This window comes from Clarias gariepinus, chromosome 18, assembly GCF_024256425.1.
Source record: "Clarias gariepinus isolate MV-2021 ecotype Netherlands chromosome 18, CGAR_prim_01v2, whole genome shotgun sequence".
NCBI lineage: Eukaryota > Metazoa > Chordata > Actinopteri > Siluriformes > Clariidae > Clarias > Clarias gariepinus.
Window position 1 is genome coordinate 10803485 of NC_071117.1, and position 19016 is coordinate 10822500.

A 19016-nucleotide genomic window follows, 5' to 3' on the forward strand; every position below is an offset into this window, starting at 1 on the left:
GATTGGCCGTACACACGTAGACGCAAGGGTGTCGTTTTTTAGATTTATCCACTTTGGGACCCGGTTTCAAAAAATAGCGGTTTCAGTCTCCTAAAACGCTGGATCCGTGTGGACGAAACGCCAATACGATAGAAAATGTATACGTATACAGCGAAACGCGTCTCCGTGTGGACAGGCCCTTAGATGCATGCTGATCACAGGCTGTGTCACAATATTGCTCAGTGCAATCTTCAGTTACACAAACAATAGTCACGCAACCTTTCTCTTTTGTCGATAATTGTGAAGGGTGCTCTAAATGGTTGCTAGGGGCGTGGCTTATTAGCATCATGATAAACGCGAAAGACAGTAAAGTGCTGAGTTTTAAACTTTAAGTGAGAAAAAGAGAGACTGTTTATCAATAAACAGCTGTGAAGACTTGTTACTATAGTAACTCCTGACAGTGGCGGAGGGGGGGTGGGGGGCACGCACACTGCTCTGGGTCAGACACAGACAACGGCAAACAGGAACTAAGCTCTTAAACAAATGCTTCCCAATACCGTAGGTCCGATCGCCAAAATTCTCTTACTGTGAGTGGCAGGAACTTCCAGACTACAACATATTGAATTCTCATGTATGTAGAATGTATTATACTGACGTGGCGACAGTGTAAAAACACCCTCCGACACCCTCCGATGTCAAATGCGAGCCAAAAGTTTTTTACTTTTGAAGGGCAAACAGGAATTAAGCTCTCAAATGAGTAAACTAGACAGCAAGATAAATACACAAGACTTACCGTCAAATTATTATTTTTTCCTCAATAACAATAATATATATATATATATATTTTTTATTATTATTATTATTTATTTATTTATTTGAAGCATGGCAAATCTCTTGCAGTCAATTTTTGAACCTGTTTTCAACACATACACACATGCATACACATTTTATAGACATGCACTTGGTTATTTAATTTGCCGTACATTGTTGAATGAGGATGGGTTCCAAAACCAAAAATCAACATTGATTAAATGTTTGTCTTTTCAACACAGAAAAGCAATACATTATCAACATTGATTCAACATTATTTAGCATTGAATAATCAACATCAACCAAAATGATGATTCTGATGAAATTTCAACATTGAATCAATGTCACCTTGCTATCTGGGACACCAACACCACCTCCATAGTCAAATAGGCACAGCAACGTCTCCACTTCCTCCGAAGGATGAGAAAAGCTGACCTTCCGCCTCCGGCATTTACCACCTTTTACAGATGCGCTATTGAGAGCATCCTCACCAGCAGCCTCTCAGTCTGGTACGGGAACTGCACTGCTGCTGACCAGAAGGCCCTGCAGAGGGTGGTAAGGACAGATCACCAGATCAGCCTAACCAGCCATTCAAGATTTATATTCGTCCCACTGTAGCAAGAGTGCCATCAACATCATCAGAAATCCCACCCACCCAGCTCATGACTTGTTTACCCTTTTACTATCCGGCAAGCGCTACCGCAGCATGCGCTGCAAGACCATCAGACTAAGCAACAGCTTTTTTCCCCAAGCTATCAGACTTATCAACTCCTTTAAAAGATACCATGGACATGTTTACATTTAACATAACAAAAACAGCACAAACATAAATATGCACAATATAATCATATATCTCCATGCTGCTATTTGCATTTGCACTTTACATTACGTATATTTATTGTACTCAATTCACTTCAACTACCATACTGCATTTTTCTGTGACACTGCAACATTTAAGTGATAATCTGCAACACTTTAAATGTCTCATGTTATTTTTACTGTTTTACTGTCATAACCTGTGTGCACTCCTGTTACTTGTTGTGTCTGTTTGTTATATGTGAGTTATTTGCACTCATTTTTTTCAATCCTTTTGTGCACATCTGGAAATTCTGTTTGCATGGTCGTATTGTCCTTGACTTTGACAATAAAGTGTCATGAAAGAGTATTTGCCCCCTTTTTTTCACACTTAAATGTTTCTGATACTCAAATATTTCTTTTAGTAATAGTAAATAAAGTAAATACACAATGCAGATTTTTTATTTATGTCTTAATTTATTAAGGAAAAAAAAAAAGCAGGAGACTGTCCAAACCAAAAACATAATTAAGGTTAAACATTTCTGCAAAGAAGAGTGAGCCCGAATTCTTCCACAGTTATTTCAAACACTTTTGAAAACAGTTATGAGGTTTAGGAGGCAATTACTTTTTTACATAGGACCAGTCAGGTTTGTACAGCGATTTTTCCTGTAGTAAATAGAATCATCATTTTACATACAGTACAAACATGTATTATGTATTTACTTGACTTATCTTTATGTAATATTATTTTTTTTGATGATCCCAATCATTTAAGTTTGACAAATATACAAAAAAAAAAAAAAACAGGAAGGAGCAAATACTTTTTCACAGTATTATACATGCACATACTAACTAACTAACTAACTAACTAACTAACTAACTAGCTAAGCAGGAATAAGTTGAAGGTCTGTTTCAATGCATTACTTATAACTGTGAAATCAGGTTTACATACACATCACACAAAAAAAGTCATATGATGTTTTGATTTTTTAAATGCACAAAAATAAAGTTATTTACTTAATTACTTATAATTTAGGTTCTGTACTAAATTAATAAATGGGACAATGTGGCTAAACCTAAAAGTGTATTTTGGATATCTTTCCCTGATTTAAACGTATTATTATTAAACATACTTTATTGTGAAATATTTTAAAAGATCAATCGTTTCTGTAAAGTTTTCTTGGTTGCTACAGTTTTAGGTTTTTCGTGACTGTTAATACGGTAGGTAATGATGAACAATAAACGTATTTTAAACATAATTCCGTGGTACTTTCTTGCATTGAATAAATAAACCTTACTTAAAACCAAAACATTTAATTTAGTTTGGAAAAACTTAAGTAGTGAAAAAGGAAACTGCAATTTTTATTGGCTTTGGCATGTTTTTGTACTTAAATATGCTTGGTTTATCTTACTGATGTTGAAATTCTTGCTACACTTTTCTTAAGTAAATCTCACTCCGATATCTTTTTCACTGTAAGTAAATCAGGAAAAAGTTTCTGGCCTGAGAAAACATACAGTATGTTACTAATATGCCTGATATAAACAGCATGACTTAGTTTCACGTCACCAGCATGTTTTGATAATTTGAGATAACGGATGCATCATTATTATTTGGAACAAAAGCAAAAGACAAAATTACAACAACAACAAAAAAGTCAGTTACTGTATAATATATGGGTAAGCCATGTTTCTTTAGAATATAATAGAAACATTTTAACATTAGGTGGCACTGTGATGTAGTGGTTAGTACTGTGACCTTGTACCTCCAGGGTCTAGGGTTCATAAATAAAACATGCATTTAATTTTTCCACCAAGGGAATTTGTTTAGGACAGTGAATTCATCAATCCATCATTAATCAATCATTCATCTTCCATAATCACTTTATTATGACTTGAGTCACAGTGGATCCACAGTCTATTCTGGAAAACACTGGTCACAAGGATGTATTTTAAATGAGGCAGGGCATGATTCACACATAGACTCAGACACTCATTCATTCCCTACACTGCTTATCTTGTACAGGGTTAGGGGAGGCGTGGAGCTTATCCCAGGGGACTTCAGGCATGAGGCAGGGTACAGCCTGGACATGGTGGCAATACATCACAGTGCACACATTCATTTATACACTATGTGCTATTTGAAAACACACTTCAGTCTACTCTGCATGTATTTGCACTGTGGGAGGAAACCCACAATCATGGGGGAAACATGAAAACTCCATGCACTTAAACCTGAAGCAGGAATTCGAGGTGCAAAGCAGCAGTGCTAACCGCTACGGCACCATGAATAAAGCATGGCTAATCCACCTGTGTTTTTGGACATTGGGAGGAACCCAGTGGAAACCCATGCAAAAACAGGAAGAAAGTATCTTCATTAATCCAGTATTAGTCGTCTTCTACCTTATAATCATTTGAAAATTGAGATTCTGAATAAAGCTGGTCACATATCAGTCAGGGCTAATAAATTGTATCATCTTTATCACATCGTAGAAGATTCAGTGACATTGTCAAATGGAGAAAAACTGGCTTATGATTCGAAACATAAAGAGTTTTATCAGATTCAGTGGAGATCCTGATGCCGGCATGTCACTTTTAACTGCAAATAAAGTGTTTGCTCAACTGGCTGTTGGTCCTTACACTGCCATTTTATCTATAACAGCATTGGCATTGAAACCTATTACTGAGTCACCAATGCTCTTGAATGAACGAATAAATGAATGAATGAATGAATTAATTAATACGTTTCAGAACGCGTAGAGAAAGTGGTGTGATTCCCGAGATATCCTCTAGATGGCGCAGGTGCCTCTCGTGACTAGTGGGAAGGCGGGAAGGAGGTAGGATGTGACGTCATAGTTGCCGCAGAAGACAGTATCCGGCGGAGAGTTTCCATCGATCGGCCTTTTCAGCTGAGAGTGTCGGCCGGGCTGCAGTAAGAGCCAGTGTCTCCTGAAACACCTCGACACAATCCGACAAAATGATCATCTACAGGGACATCATCACCGGTAAGAACGCTCAAAAACTTTGTCTCTGTGTTTCCTGTAATGTGATCCCGGCGGTATTTTCGGGATTTTTATGCATTTGTGGTGTTTTTTGTTTTAGTGAAAATCTGTGTTTCCCAGTCAAGGCCTAGTTAGCATAGCTAGCATTTTACGCCCAGGAGCTCGCACGCGCTTAAACACCGTTAGCGGCGTATTAAAGTAGGCTTTTTAAAATACTTTTTCGTTTTCCTCGCATTCTTAGTTGTGTTTACGGATTTATTGCGTATTTTAAGTAAATTTCAGACAATTTAAAAGAAAATGTCGAGTCACGAATTAAACAGAAAACACTTTATTAGCCTGTTAGCTGTTATGCTAAAACGCCGGCATTTTTTTTCTTCCCTCCCTTGGCTTTAAATGGACACGTAGCTCTGAGCTAACTCACATCTGTACAGTTTACTCAGCCTCACCTGCTTGGTTTCAGGCTTTTTAATTTTTAATTTTATTTTTTACTTATTCACGACTTTATTTCTTCGGATTTGTTCTTATTTTCAGTTATCAGTCACTAATTAATTTAAGCTAGTTAGGTTATTACTGCTTCATGAATTTTTCCAGTCTTTGGATCCAGTTCAGTTCTGCTCAGGAGATTAATTAGATTAAAATATTTAGCAAACAAGATATGGTTTAGGTTCATACATTCAAGGGGATTTTTTATCAGCTGATCCTAATCGTTTAAGTCTGTGGAAGTATAGATCATGTACTTAATCCGCTTCGTTTGTTTGTTTTTTGCTTTTCAGGAGACGAGATGTTCTCGGACATTTACCGCATGAAATTTTCCGAGAACGGAATGATGATCGAGGTCGAGGGAAAGGTAACTAATTTCAACATACTGTACGTATATACTGTCTCAACACCCTCTCTCTCCCTCCCGTTTTTTTAATGGCAGGTCGTGTATAAGGTTTGACTCAGAGCTGAATGAGTCACATGCTGGATTTCCTTCCCTGAGATTCTCACATCGATTCTGGATTAGCCTTGTTGCTATTGCTTTTTTTTTTTCTTTCTTAAAGATTCTAGTGTGTCCAGTATTTTTTATTTTTTTGTGCATGTATACATGTTTCAGGAATGAGATTTAATGCTATGACAGGGTGAGAGACGGTTTTCTAATTTTGCCTGGAGGAGAAGTTGCACCAGCGACCGTTTCTTTTAAAATGAGATTATTGATGTGAACAACACTATGGTTTGTTTCAAAGCATAGCCACATTTCAAATCTTAAAATTGTAAATCTAAGACAGTGGAGCACGTCAATGTCTATTAAAATTTTTTTATAAAAGTAAACATCATCGTTGTAAACGGAATTAAGAACGTCTTTATTAAACCAACTAAGGTATCCTGTGCATGGTAGGTTTTTGCTTTTATTTTTTTAAGATGTGCCTGCTCTAGAGTAGAACCAAGTTTACGAACTACAATAAACACTTACGTAGGTTGCCACGGTCTTTTCCCAGTTCAGCATGAATTTATGCTTAGAGTGACTTGAGTGGGTGTGTCAGTTTATCAGGACTCTTCAGACAGCAGTGTTGCCGCACATTGTTTACAGATCTAATTTTGCTCCGTGTCATCGTCACCGCTGGTGCTTTGCACGCGTTAGATAAAAAGAAGATAATCACAAAGTGGATACATCTTCAGTTTTGAGTTTAAAATTCCTACACAGACTTGCTCAATAATTAGCCTATACCTCTTTTTCTAGCATGGATCAAATCTCGTGAAACAGAAGAAGAGTAGTAGTTTTGGGATTGGCATCCCGGGAAACCTTTATCAACCTGAAGTGACTCGAATCTGACTATTTTTGCTCTGAGACACAAGATTTTTTAACTGCGTGCACATCTGAGGTTTTTTGATTCAGAGCCTTTCTTGTATATGGTTCTAGTTTGGATGCCTATCTGATAAGCAGTAGAGCGGATAGGTCTGTATTTATGCGACTTTGTCTCTGTGTAGCATGCAAACATCATCAGTCAACACCAGAAGCACAGCGTTTTCATAGCCGCGCTGTAGCAATGGCTGCTAAAACAGTTAAAGCGAGGCCTTTCCTTCTTTTGGACCCAACAAATACAACAGACCTAACTGCTTGCCGTTTACTAGAGCAAAATCCTAAATAATATCCCAGAGGGCGCATGAAAATTTATATCAATATGCACATGTGTGTTTCAGAGGACAGCCACGTTCATTTAAGTATCAGATAAGCACTTATTATTATTGATGTTAACAGACATGGCACGCAAATCCAATCGGACCAAAATACAATGGGTTTGAACAAATGACGTTGTTTGCATATGGTCACGTTCTTTAGATTTTTCCCCTCTAAGTGAGCACTTTGAGTTCTTTTATCATCCTCTCTTCATGGAGTAACACTAATTCCCAAGGCTTACAGCAGATCAGAGTTTTCACTAGTGCTTCACGTTTGTGTTTATAGATGGTCAGTAGATCAGAGGGGGCGATTGACGATGCGCTGATCGGTGGAAACGCGTCCGCTGAGGTCCTGGATGAGGGCTGCGACACAACGACGGTGAGCGGAGTCGACATTATACTCAACCACAAGCTCCAGGAAACCAGCTACGACAAGAAGTCTTACACAGTCTACATCAAGGAGTACATGAAGGCGTGAGTGTTTATGCCCCGTCAGCATATCGATTTACTTGATGTGAATACCATGAAATGAGGGGTTTTAAAATTATAACTAAGTAGAAGCACTTCAGAGTGCAAGTTTTAACGTTAAAATGGAGCCAATTTATTGTTCTGTGTGGAATAAGTCATCTTCTGTTTTGGTTGGGAGTGGCGTGAAATTTATTTATTTAAACTTGATATGAGGTGAATAAGTTGAACACACCCCAACCTCAAGCTTAAAGGAGTTTCAGCACACAAGAATTTTTGCTTTCGCTATTGTCTGTAATAAAAACAAACCCAAAGACAGTTTAGTCTGATAAATAAATAAACACTGCTATTTGGCTGTAGTGTTTATTTATTTATCAGACTAACCTGTCTTTGGGTTTTTGTTTTTTGCATCTGTTGACAGCCCGGTTGCTTCTCTTGTAAGTGAGTGGGTTTTTAATTTGTAGATGCTAAATAAACCGTCCCCGCGCTTTCTTCCTGTCCTGTCCATGACTCGGGAGATTGAATTGGGGACAACAGGGCTTCCTTCAGAGCTTGATTTAATTCCACATTGGTGCATTCACTGCGTTGTTGCCGTACGATTAACACAAGTTTCTTTTTGTGGCAGGGTCAAGGCTAAACTGCAGGAAACCGCTCCGGACCGGGTAGAGCCTTTCATGGCTCATGCTCAAGCTGAGGTCAAGAAAATCCTAGGCAAATTCAAGGACTACCAGGTAAGTGTGTGAAAGAGAGAAAAAGAGAGCCTCAAATACTTAACCTACAATGATGACTATCTTAGGACACCTTTGGAGGTCACGACCAGTGAAACTAAATCATATTCTGAGTACGGTTGAAGCCTGATGGTAAAGACTGTTCGTGTAGTTCTTTTCCCTCTGACGGATGTCTCTCTTGGTGCAGTTTTACACAGGTGAATCCATGAACCCCGACGGCGCGATTGGTCTGCTCGACTTCCGCGCGGATGGAGTCACACCATACATGCTCTTCTTCAAAGACGGACTTGAGATGGAAAAATGCGTAAGTGTCTGTGCGTCATGCTTTTGTCGGAGTGCTTAAGGCAAGCAAGATGCTAGTCTAACTGTGAATTTGTGAAACCAAATATCTAATTTGAAAGTCAAATCTAGTCTTCATTTTGAGATTGATAGGAGGTGAATAAGCTGAACACACCCCACCCTCAAGCTTAAAGGAGTTTCAGCACACAAGAATCTTTGCTTTTGCTACTGTCTGTAATTCAGGAACGTCCATAAAGGCAAATTATTTTCCATGTTTATGGTCTCTGCTTAGACTAGTGGCGAAAACGACAGACGCGTTTATTATTTTTCCATAGTTTTTTTTTATTAGCATGTTTGCAACCTATTTTATCAATTAATCATTTTATTGGTTTAAAACTTGCATCTTTGTTACTTTAAAAAAAAAATGATTATCCAAGCAAAAGTCCATCATAAATTTACCCACATTTTGAGAGCTGTCGTTGTAGCACTCATCAAAATAGGGACAGAAAAGCACACTAAAGTCATGGGTTGGTGTGTACCCCAGTTTTAGGGACGGAGCCTGTTTTCTGGCATCTACTGATAGACCTGCTGCCGTTATAAATGGCCTCTGGGTTTGCACTGAGATGCGACATTAATTCTCCTCGCGCTTTCTAGCTGTCCATGACGTGGCAGAAACAGATTGAAGAGAGGAGGACGGGCCTTGCCCATATTCCTGCAGTTGTATTAGTTGAATACTCAGTCTACATGACCTTATAACAAGGCAATCAAGTTCATGTGAATTAAACATAGAATTTAACTGCAGTTTCAGAAGCATTAGACTAGTTCAGTTTTCCGATATCCAAAAGTAGTCTGCTTGAAAGATGGCCGTGTGCTGTATAAATTTAAGTGTAGCAATGTGTTTAGCAAGCAGGGTTGCATGATATTTCTCGCTTCTGTGATGCCGCAAAACAAGCAAACAAAATTTTTTCTTCTCTTTTCTCCCATGCTTGTGATGCTTGAGTGGAAGAAACATTTTTTTTTTCTTCTCCCCGCCCCCTTGGAAAAGGACATATGAGTAGTAGCTAACGTGTCAAGGAGGCCAATATGAAGCCTGGCATATGAATCAGATATCAGGTTTAGATAATGTGTGGGATTGAGCTCTAGTGCGTATTAATAGGTTTTGGATGTTGTGGGTTTTGTTTAAAAGTGATGATTAATTTGTAAATTTTTTATTTTTTAGTAATCACCCTCTGCTCGTGTCCCTGACTGCGTCTCCTCATCAGCGGGTGGCTGTGAAAAAGCTTTTGGATCAGATGACTCATTCCACTCGACTCCCATCAGGATCAGAACTGGAAGCTCTTTTAAACCCCCCCTCTCTTCATCCTCTACGGGCCCCTGCTTCGATTCCTCTCAGTGTCCATGCAGATGAACTCGCAGCCCCTCCACACACACCAGCTCGGGGGTGAACAGTATTGTAGTGAGCTGAATCACATCGCCGAGAGCTTTTTTTGCCTTGTCGGAGAAAAACGACATGATACAGCTCACGTTAGGGTTTATTTTTTTAAACTAATTTCATCACCGACTTTGACCGCCTGGGAATTGGTTTTGCTGTGTGCATGTCAGCGCTCAGAAGGCGGTTGTTGCAGGTATTATTATTCCTCCCAACGTCCACCCCCTTTCCATGTTCTCCAAAAAAATCACGGGATTGTAAAGGATTTCTTGGCACTATTTGTGAAATAAAGTCAAGCTGCTGGCTAAAAGGTGTCTCGTGTTGGGAGTCGAGTTATTTAAAATTTAAACCGAAGAGATAAATCTGTGCCAAAATAAATAGATGCATGTGAAATTAAGGTCAGGGTATGAGTCTAATTACATTGGTCTTTTAATTATACTTCACTTAAGCAGAGACTGCTATAGATGTTAAAGGTTCAACTTACAAACACTTAAGTGCTTAATCTGTTCTCCAGGTTTGTCTGATGCAAAGAGACTTGGAACTATAAATTATCTGCCTTAAAAATTGTAGAGATGGCACACCCATATCGTGATTCTTTTGTGTTGCAATTTGTGTATGTCCACCATGACTCATCGATTACTCAATTTTTCAGTTAAGGTGAGGAAATAGTTGCAGTTCCTGTATGATCCTACAGGAGGGGCTGTAAACTTCCCACATTGACAGACAAGCACATCATCCTGTGTGAATAAGAGTAAATTATTTGCTATGGTTGCTAAACAAACTGTGTAGTATTTAATCATGTTTATAAAAATGTGATTCTCACAAAATCGGAGTACAAATCATATCAGCTTTTGGGTATCATTCTATCGGCTGGTTCCTATGGAATCCCATCCCAGTGTACAGGGTGTCTCCAGCCATAGGGTTAATTAATACTTTTTTTTTTTTTTTTTACTAAATTATGATTGGTTGTGGTTTTCAACTGCATGTGCAAATATAATGGATAATGTAGTTTCATTTTGAAAACGAAAAAAAATAAAACCATGATGAATGAGTGCTGCAGTGATTTAAGGATCAGAGTTGAACTCTTGTACTAGACATTTTATTTGAGTTGTGCATTTAGTACATCAAACCTGAATGTAAAATAAACACTGAATGGGTTTAACTTCTGCTCTACAACATCCTCCTTCAAAACCACTCAAACTACAAAAAAAAAAAAAATCTTGAATAAAAAGCATTAAAAACATCCAACTTTAAAAGCTGCGTCTCTAAACAAGTAGTCAGATTTCACTATACGGAGATTAAGGTTTTGTTTCCATGATGATCGTTCTCCTTCCTGCCTCCATTATAGTGAGACGAGGAAAGCGGTCACACCACTGCAGAGCTGCTCAGTCATCCTTCTCCTCATTCTGGTAATGTCTGTACTCGGGTTTCAGCTCCCAGGTGTTCTTGTGCGTTCCCTTCACGTTGTAGATACCGATGTCACGCAGGATCTCCTTCAGGTAACTCTGTGTGTTGGACGGGGGGACACAGACAAGAGACACGGCTTTTTGTCAAAAGTCCCAGATTCTAAATCTTATTTCTACATGTTTCTGGTCACAAACACCAGAATTTACTTAAAAGCTTAGATTAAAAGAAACGCTTTACTGTTAGTCAGGAAATCTGTTTAAACAACAGCTGATGGACAACCAAATTTCGCTGTTTTTAATGGTTTGTGTTAAGAGAGCAGTGGTCCATTCTTCGTACGTCGCTAACTCAGTTAGCTGGATTTAATTGTTGTGGATTTGTCCTGATCTTGAATTGTTTCATTCTTCGATGCGCTTCTAGCATTTGTTGTCATAGCAACATATCCGTAAGCTTGAACCTGCTTTTATAAGTCGCTCTGGATAAGAGCGTCTGCCAAATGCCTAAATGTAAATGTTTATTTCATGTAAACAGGATTAAGCCTGCGTTCCTGGCGGGTTATGATTGGTTGAAATGGCGAGGTCACATCTGATTGGTTAAAGAGCACGACTGACTCACGTGAAAAAACATAAATTCATAGGTTTATTATTATCAAATATGATATTACGATTAGAATGAACCCTAGGCACGAGACAGCCGTCAAGACCATTAATACAAATTCTTGTATAATGTTTATTTTGTAACACATTTATTTTATAGGGGTTTGTCATAAAAATATGCAAATAAATAGTTATATATTAAAAATAAATATTTTATAATGATAAATTGGACAAAACTAATTTTAATATAAAATAAACAATATAAAAGTATACATAATATTTCTATTTTGTCATTTACAACATATTTATTTTTTATATTGCTTATTTTATTTTATTGTCTCATGTAATTTGTAAACCATTAACCTAGGAATTTATGTTCTAATATTATATCCATGGCAGGGGGGCATTTCCTACGGAGCCCCTAAAGGGACATGGATGGGGGAAAAAAAAAAAAATTGGAGGAAAAAAAAATCCACCTTGGAAAAAAAAATGACAAGCAAAAAAAAAAAAAAAAAGCCGAGGCAAAAAAAAAATTGGGAATTCCGTTAAGTGAAAAAAAAGGGGGGGGGGGGGGGGGCAAAAAAAAAAAAAGGATATGAGACGCGAGGGGGGAAAATGGAGAGAGGGAAAAAAAACGGGACATAGGAGGAAAAGAAATCGAGCCCATGTGATTTTCGGGGCCAAAATACGGAAAGGAGAAGCTCCGAGTACATCCTAAATGTCTTTATATTTTAGGCCAAGCTGAAAGTAAAATTCAGCTACTAAAATTCTACACAGTAATTCTCTCCATGACTGTTTAATAATACCCGAGTATTATCTTTCCTTTTGGCGCATTACTGACGCCCGCTGGACTGGAATGATAGTACACGGACAAGGATCAAGCTTTAAGGAGCATTACTGCCACCTGCTGGATTAAATCGACAACGCTGAAGAGTCAAGTTTTGCGAGATCTCGCAAACCTTTTGCGAGATCTCGCAAACTTTTCTGGAAAAAAAAAATTCCTAGCTTTATTTTTTTTTCAATCCATAGCATGTTGGGCTATTTTTATTTTTTTTTGCCTCCCATTTTTTTTTTTTTTGCCTTTGCATTTCTTTTTTTACCTTGGTTGTTTTTTGTTTTTTTTTGCCTCAAATATTTTTTCCCCCTGTCATTTTTTTTTCCAAGGTGAATTTTTTTTCCTCCAAAGTTTATTTTTCCCCCCCATCCATGTCCCTTTAGGGGCTCCGTACATTTTAGCGCATAACACGTGTTACAAAAAAAAGTTGAGCCGCTCTTTTTCCATTTCGTCAACCAACCAAAGGGCTTGTGATCAGTGTTTCTATTGTCGATGCATATCGCCTTTTAAACCAACGCACGAGCGCGCAATAATCCTAGACAACTTAATCCAGCTATACTAATCATCAACAACAGGTGAGCTCGAAGAACCGACTTAGCCAGATCGTAATTAGCACGATGATCTCATCTTAGATATGTCAATTCATCTCGGATGTGTCAAGCGACGTACGAAGAACGGACCCCTGGGTTTAAAGAAAGATACTTGATAATATTTTTTCGTAGATTTAATATTGATGGTGCTGTTGTTAACAAGCAGCTCATGTAGGTTTCACTTAAAGTCTGCACGTAGAACAGTAAAATCTTAAAGAAAAAAGGAATAAAATTAGATTTTACAAAAATATATAATTTGTCTTACAGGGCTTGTCAAGCAAAAATTACTCATTAAGCGGAACAATTTTCACATAGCAAGTCATGGGCTCAACTCAACAGAAAGTCTGTTAATTTGGGTTGTTTGGTTGTACTCTTCCTAGGGGATTTATACGATCGCTGCCAAATCGGGCCGATGTGATCTAAAGACATTGAGGATGCAAAATTTGCATTGAGGATGCAAAAAAAAAATGCAGAGGGATTTTAATGTCTCAAATGGGTCGCCTTATATTTGCGCTAAAAAGTGGTATACAAACACGTTCAGTGACATCACACTGAGTGACATCATAGTGTGCTGCTTTTTTCCCAGCTTTTTGGAGGTCTGAACATAAAATTCTCCCCTTTCTAAAATTGTCAAAATAACTATTGGGATATCTCACTGTGCCCGCTGTCTTTCTAGTGTTCCTGGGTGGCAATGGTTCAGGGTGCTTGGGCCCGCTTCTCATTGCTTGCAAATCTATTCTTTTATTATTATATACAGAGGATGAAGGCGTAACTGTAATTTTGCCTTGTTACTGCACATAAGTACATATTTCACATGTCTGTACTTAATACTAGAGTAGTTTTATTAAAAGATTTTTTAAATAATTAATTAATTTCTTTTACTCGTACTCCACTACATCATACAGGAGGTATCTGTACTTTCACTTCACTACATTTCTATGTGGCGTTGTGCTGCATAACCACAGTGGTGTGTGTGGTAACTGTAGTGAGAATTCCGCCACCTCCTGGCTGTTATTTAAAATCGCATTGCAAATTCTTTGTGGCGCACTTAATAATGTTCAGGTGTTTAAAATTAGAAGGAGAGTAAGTTGCAGACAGCAGCAGCAACAAAACAGTAGAGTCACTTATGAAGCAGAGAGAGATTTTCACAATACAAAAGGCTGCTGTGAACTAATACAAGCTTAATACTTTTGATACTTACTTTTTAAGGTAAGTACTTTTACATTTCGGCATCTGACAGATGCCCTTATCCAAAGCGACTTGTTGGTTGTGAGATTTGAATTTTCAGAATCGTAGTCCAATGCCTTAACCATGGAGTTACATTTGTACCTTTATTCAACTTGAGTAATATTTGACCCTGAGTATCTCTACTTTTGCTCATGTACACGGTTTGTGTACTTTGCCCACCATTTATTATGTTTTCCTCCTAATTTTATATGTTAAAAAAATGTAACAAACACCTGGGCATGTAATGTTAAAGGAATTTCTTCATTAACAAAATAAAAAAGGCTGCTGTGATGGTACCTAATGTGAACACAGTGTGTTTTATTCCTTTTGCTCCACAGAAGCATGTTAAAGCTAACAGCCCTTTATTTTATTACAGAACACATGCGGACTGTGACATTACCCATACAGTACGTTTTCAGGAGAGCTTCTTTGCAGAGATGATCGCTGCTTTGATCGTCACCATCTTGGCAGGATGGAGACGATAAGTATTGCCGTGAAAATGGTTATTTTAGTTGTAAGGTTGGACACTTTAACATGTGGCTCTATTGTGTCTAGTGGTCATTCGAGGAACTGCAGGTTTTGACGTTTTTACATAGGGCTCGTTTTTCAGAACTGAGAACACATCGAACTTTTAACTACATTTCATTTTCTGTCTTTGGACTTTTACATGTGTACACTGATACTATAAAAACAATAACATTTAAAACTGAAAATTAATATAAACGTATGATTTGATATACAGCTGTGACAGCTCTCTTTCTAAACTGCTGATACAGAAAACCAATCAGCTGCATGGTTTTAGAATTCACATGCGGTCTTACTTTGAAGCTTTGCTACCTAATGGGATAATAAATAAACGCCTCCCACTTTGTTTCTTACCACAGGCTGCTTGGTGATGTCCACGAGGTCTTTAATGTTGTAATACTGGTGCTTCTCAAAGGCAGAGAAGAGCATGTCCAACACCTGCTGCCTGTCTGCTCGTGCCCTTTTCCCCTCTTCCTTTTTCTTTTTCTCGTAATCCAGCTGTTGGGGGGGAGAAGAAAAAAAAAGCTAGCGACTTCTCATACAGGACAGAAACAACAAAAATTGTTCAGTATGTGATGTTCTGACGGATGTTCATTATTAGTGTTCTGTCATGTGACCTATCCTTTATAGAAAGCTGCCTGAAATAGCTGCCACTATAGAAATGCTATACAATAAATATAAGCGGTCTGAATGACAACCAATCAGAATCGAGAATTCAACAGCACTGGATAAATCTATACAAAACTTTATAAGGGGTTTCCCCTTATTTTTTCTTTTTTTTTGCAAGCCAAAACGACTGTAATACGACTTCGTACGATATGTAGGACTCACGTTATAAGCGTGGTTGGCCACTGGTTTGTAATTAGTGGTGACGGCTTTGTCCAGCTGCTGAGAGAACCGGTGGGGTTTCGACGACTCCTCGATCTGTAACCTGTAACGAAAAATCGTGAACTCAAACCTTAAAAAAAAAAGCAATAAACAATGTTTTCAGAATGTTTACACGTACCTCTTCAACCTCATGTAGTGCTCGTTGGCGGCTGGCCTGCACTCGGCTCGCTGCACCACTACGCCCTCCAGCGCTATTTTGTCTTTGTGGGGAGACACACAGAGCTAGTTAGTAAAAAAGTCACCGCCTGATTTGAAAGCAGCACACGCGCGCACACACACACACACAGAGCGTGACGACACCGAACACCACTTCTGCAATTCAAGCAATGACATGAACCGTCATTTTCAATACAAAATCTTTGCACGCGGCATTCGCTGAACCATGACCTACTCCATACTGAGCTTACAGTCTGCGTGATGATGATGATGATGATGATGATGATGGTCTTGGCTAATATTTTAATCAGCTCACACCACAACTCATCACATCATCAGTTTAAAAACGTGCATGTGTATATGTGTGTGTTCTTAAGAAGCGCCAATAGTCCTGAGTGTAGACAGAGGACTCACCTGGGCCCGTACCAGTACCTGAACCGCTGCCTTCAGCGTCTGACTGGCCTATGAGAGGGATGGCAACATGAGAACCAAGCCAACACACACACACACTCTAAGCCTAATTAGAGTGGTCAGAAGTTTACATACACTTCTTATTACTAATATTGGGTTTTTTATGGTTTCTTTGAACTGGTTTTTCTTTTATAGATCTTAAAATATCTTTAATAAAGGAAAACCCCAAATGTTTTGGTGTAGTGGTTAGCCCTGTCGCCTTGCACCTCCAGGGTCCGAGTTCGATTTCCAGCAAGGTTCGTTCCTGTCTCTGTGTGCTTGGTGGGTTTTCCCCGGGTACTTTGGTTTCCTCCCACAGTCCAAAGACATGCAAATTAGACTAATTGCCCAAATTGCCCGTAGTGTGTGTGCCCTGCGACACTTGTTGCTTGACCGCACTCAAGCAACAAGAAGCTTTAACGAGGTCGGTCCAGATCTTGATAAAGTGGACAGGTGATTTACTCAAGTCACATGGAGACGTTTCTAAACAACTACAGATTCCAAGAACTCTATAGAACACAACGTGAACTGGACGCTGTTGGAACACCAGCATTAAGCCAGTTTAACATTAAGGTGAGACTGAAAGGCTGCCGCACAAGACCGAAGCTCCTGCTCCGAAATCAACACCTTCAAATGCGACTCACTGGATAATGGTCTTGGACTCGGCTGATGCAGGCAGCTGTTCTCTGATGGCTTGTGACTGCAGTTGCGCAATAGTTTAGGCTTGACGTTCCCACAAACAGTTTTGTACCCGAGCTTCCAATAATGAAAGTGGACAGAGCAGAAAGTGCAACAATGACCTTTGGTAAAAGCGCTATATGGTAAGTCCCCTGCATACGAACATTTGAGTTATGAACTGTCGAAGATACGAACAAGCGTTTGTGTATGTTTAATTGTGGAAGTTGGATCACATGTCCAGCGTACATTATCAGATGGGATTGCAGCGCGCATCCCAAGATGTCCGCAAGGGCCAAGCAATAAGGATGGAGACAAAAGTGAAAATCATTGATTGGGGGGGAGGCACAAGACTATGGAACACTAGATTACCCAGACAATGTTTGTTGGACTTACAAACAAACTGGGCTTACGTACGAGCTTTCGGAACTGAACTCGTTCGTATGTTGGGGACTTAAACCAAAACTGAATTGAATTCAACCTCACTGTGCCATTTATTCAGCTTGGTGGTTGTCGCCCAATGCTTTGGGGTGGTTTTTTTGACATTAAGAAGGAGAACTACCTCAGAATTGTTAGCATAACTTTAAATTATCAGCTAGACCAGTAGTTCCAATGCCTGGTCACTGCTAAAGGTGCTTGACTGCTGTTCAGAAGGTCCCTGGTTCAAGTCTCAGTGCTGACGGGGGGGGCGGGGGATACCAGTTTGTAGAAATCATCAAAAGCCCAGTATTGCCGTGACATTCATGTTCACGATGAGCGGGTGTAAAGTTCTGAACTGAACATACTACACACACACACACACACACACACACACAATGCCAGAAGCCAAGCCCCCAAACTACACCAACACCGCAAAGAGTCAATTAAAGGCTCACAGCCAGATCACAGATATCCATTACCACACGAACACACACATACTCATAGCACGCAACCTGTACAATATGAACACACACACACACACACACACATTCCAATCCCTATATTGAAGCACATTCATTTCACTCCTACTCCAGCATCCAGACACCAAATTATTATAACATACTAAAATAATTGCACTCATTTTTTTTAACGGACGTCTGTAAATAATTAAAGCTGAGAATAAGCAAGGTTCGATTGCGAAACGAACAGAAAGGGGTTATGTGTAAAGGGAGCTGGATAAATTACTGCAAAAGGATGAGCTGGGAATGTTTGAGGCTTCTGAATAGTAGGAAATAAAACAGTAAAGCGTGTGCTGTTAGAAAACAATTATCAACGATAAACGGGGGTTTTATGATACGGCTTCAGTTCTCAGATTGTGGGTGCTGGAGTGAGGAGAGAGAAAAGCTTTTCATAATTAGATGTGTGTGTGTCTGAGAAAAATTGCACAAATTCAGGCCTGATGCTGTAGCAAACTCGAGTGCTTCTCACACACACACCCCAAACGCAACACAGAAACACCACCAGTTATGAGAGAAAGAGAGAAGCAAAGCTAGATTCAGCTTGTGGAAACCAGGTTATTGGCAAGGAAGACCATCAAATCACACTCCCACGGCACCACGACACAACACGCGCGCACACACACACACTGATCCCTTAATGAAGCGCACGGGCAGCGGCGGCGGAAAGCTCAAAACAAACGGAAAGAAGCATCACACCAAAAACGCTGGGCGGATCGGTCACTGCAAATCACCCGGAGCGAGAGAACAAATTGAGTCAATGTAAGGGGGAGAGAAACACACAGAGAGACACAGGAATTCAGAGAAAGAGATGCAAATAGATAAAGTTACAAGAGAGATACAGAGTGTGTGACAGAGATACAGAAAGAAAGAGAAGATCAGAAGAAGAACAGAGATGGAGATACATAAAAATACAGAGAGAGAAAAATAAAGAGAGGGAAAAATAAAGAGAGAGAAAGGGAGAGATATAGAGATTGATTCAGAGAAAGATAAACAGATACGATAGGTAGACATAGATAAACAGACAGATAGATCATCACTATTGCTAAAAGCATGAGCCCAAACTCACACAAGCAAAGGTTAATGACTTACCA

General features: G+C 39.1%; 2 protein-coding genes and 2 non-coding genes across 5 annotated transcripts in view; 3 read left to right on the forward strand and 1 right to left on the reverse strand.

The window, feature by feature from the left end:
* Positions 1-4446: 4446 nt before the first annotated feature.
* On the forward strand, positions 4447-9955 carry tpt1 (tumor protein, translationally-controlled 1). The gene is made up of 6 exons (XM_053477283.1): positions 4447-4586; positions 5357-5430; positions 7027-7214; positions 7831-7936; positions 8121-8237; positions 9432-9955. Exons 1-6 carry the CDS (start codon positions 4559-4561, stop codon positions 9432-9434), a joined length of 516 nt encoding a protein of 171 aa, XP_053333258.1. The 5' UTR covers positions 4447-4558; the 3' UTR covers positions 9435-9955.
* Positions 7981-8051, forward strand: LOC128507097 (small nucleolar RNA SNORD58). Its single transcript, XR_008355775.1, has one exon. It is a non-coding gene; the product is annotated as a small nucleolar RNA SNORD58 (small nucleolar RNA).
* On the forward strand, positions 8780-8911 carry LOC128507100 (small nucleolar RNA SNORA31). Its single transcript, XR_008355778.1, has one exon. It is a non-coding gene; the product is annotated as a small nucleolar RNA SNORA31 (small nucleolar RNA).
* Positions 9956-10724: 769 nt separating the features above from the next.
* The window catches only part of gtf2f2a (general transcription factor IIF, polypeptide 2a), an 11844-nt gene continuing 3552 nt past the window's right edge, over positions 10725-19016 (reverse strand). Inside the window, exons 6-10 of one of the 2 annotated variants that reach the window (XM_053477476.1) lie at positions 16277-16324; positions 15825-15906; positions 15650-15749; positions 15173-15316; positions 10725-11146 (exon numbers count right to left, since the gene is read on the reverse strand). In XM_053477476.1, coding sequence (XP_053333451.1) covers positions 11027-11146; positions 15173-15316; positions 15650-15749; positions 15825-15906; positions 16277-16324 — 494 coding nt within the window. In that variant the 3' untranslated portion in view covers positions 10725-11026. The remainder of the gene's footprint in view (positions 11147-15172; positions 15317-15649; positions 15750-15824; positions 15907-16276; positions 16325-19016) is intronic. The other variant, XM_053477477.1, reaches the window with a different exon arrangement.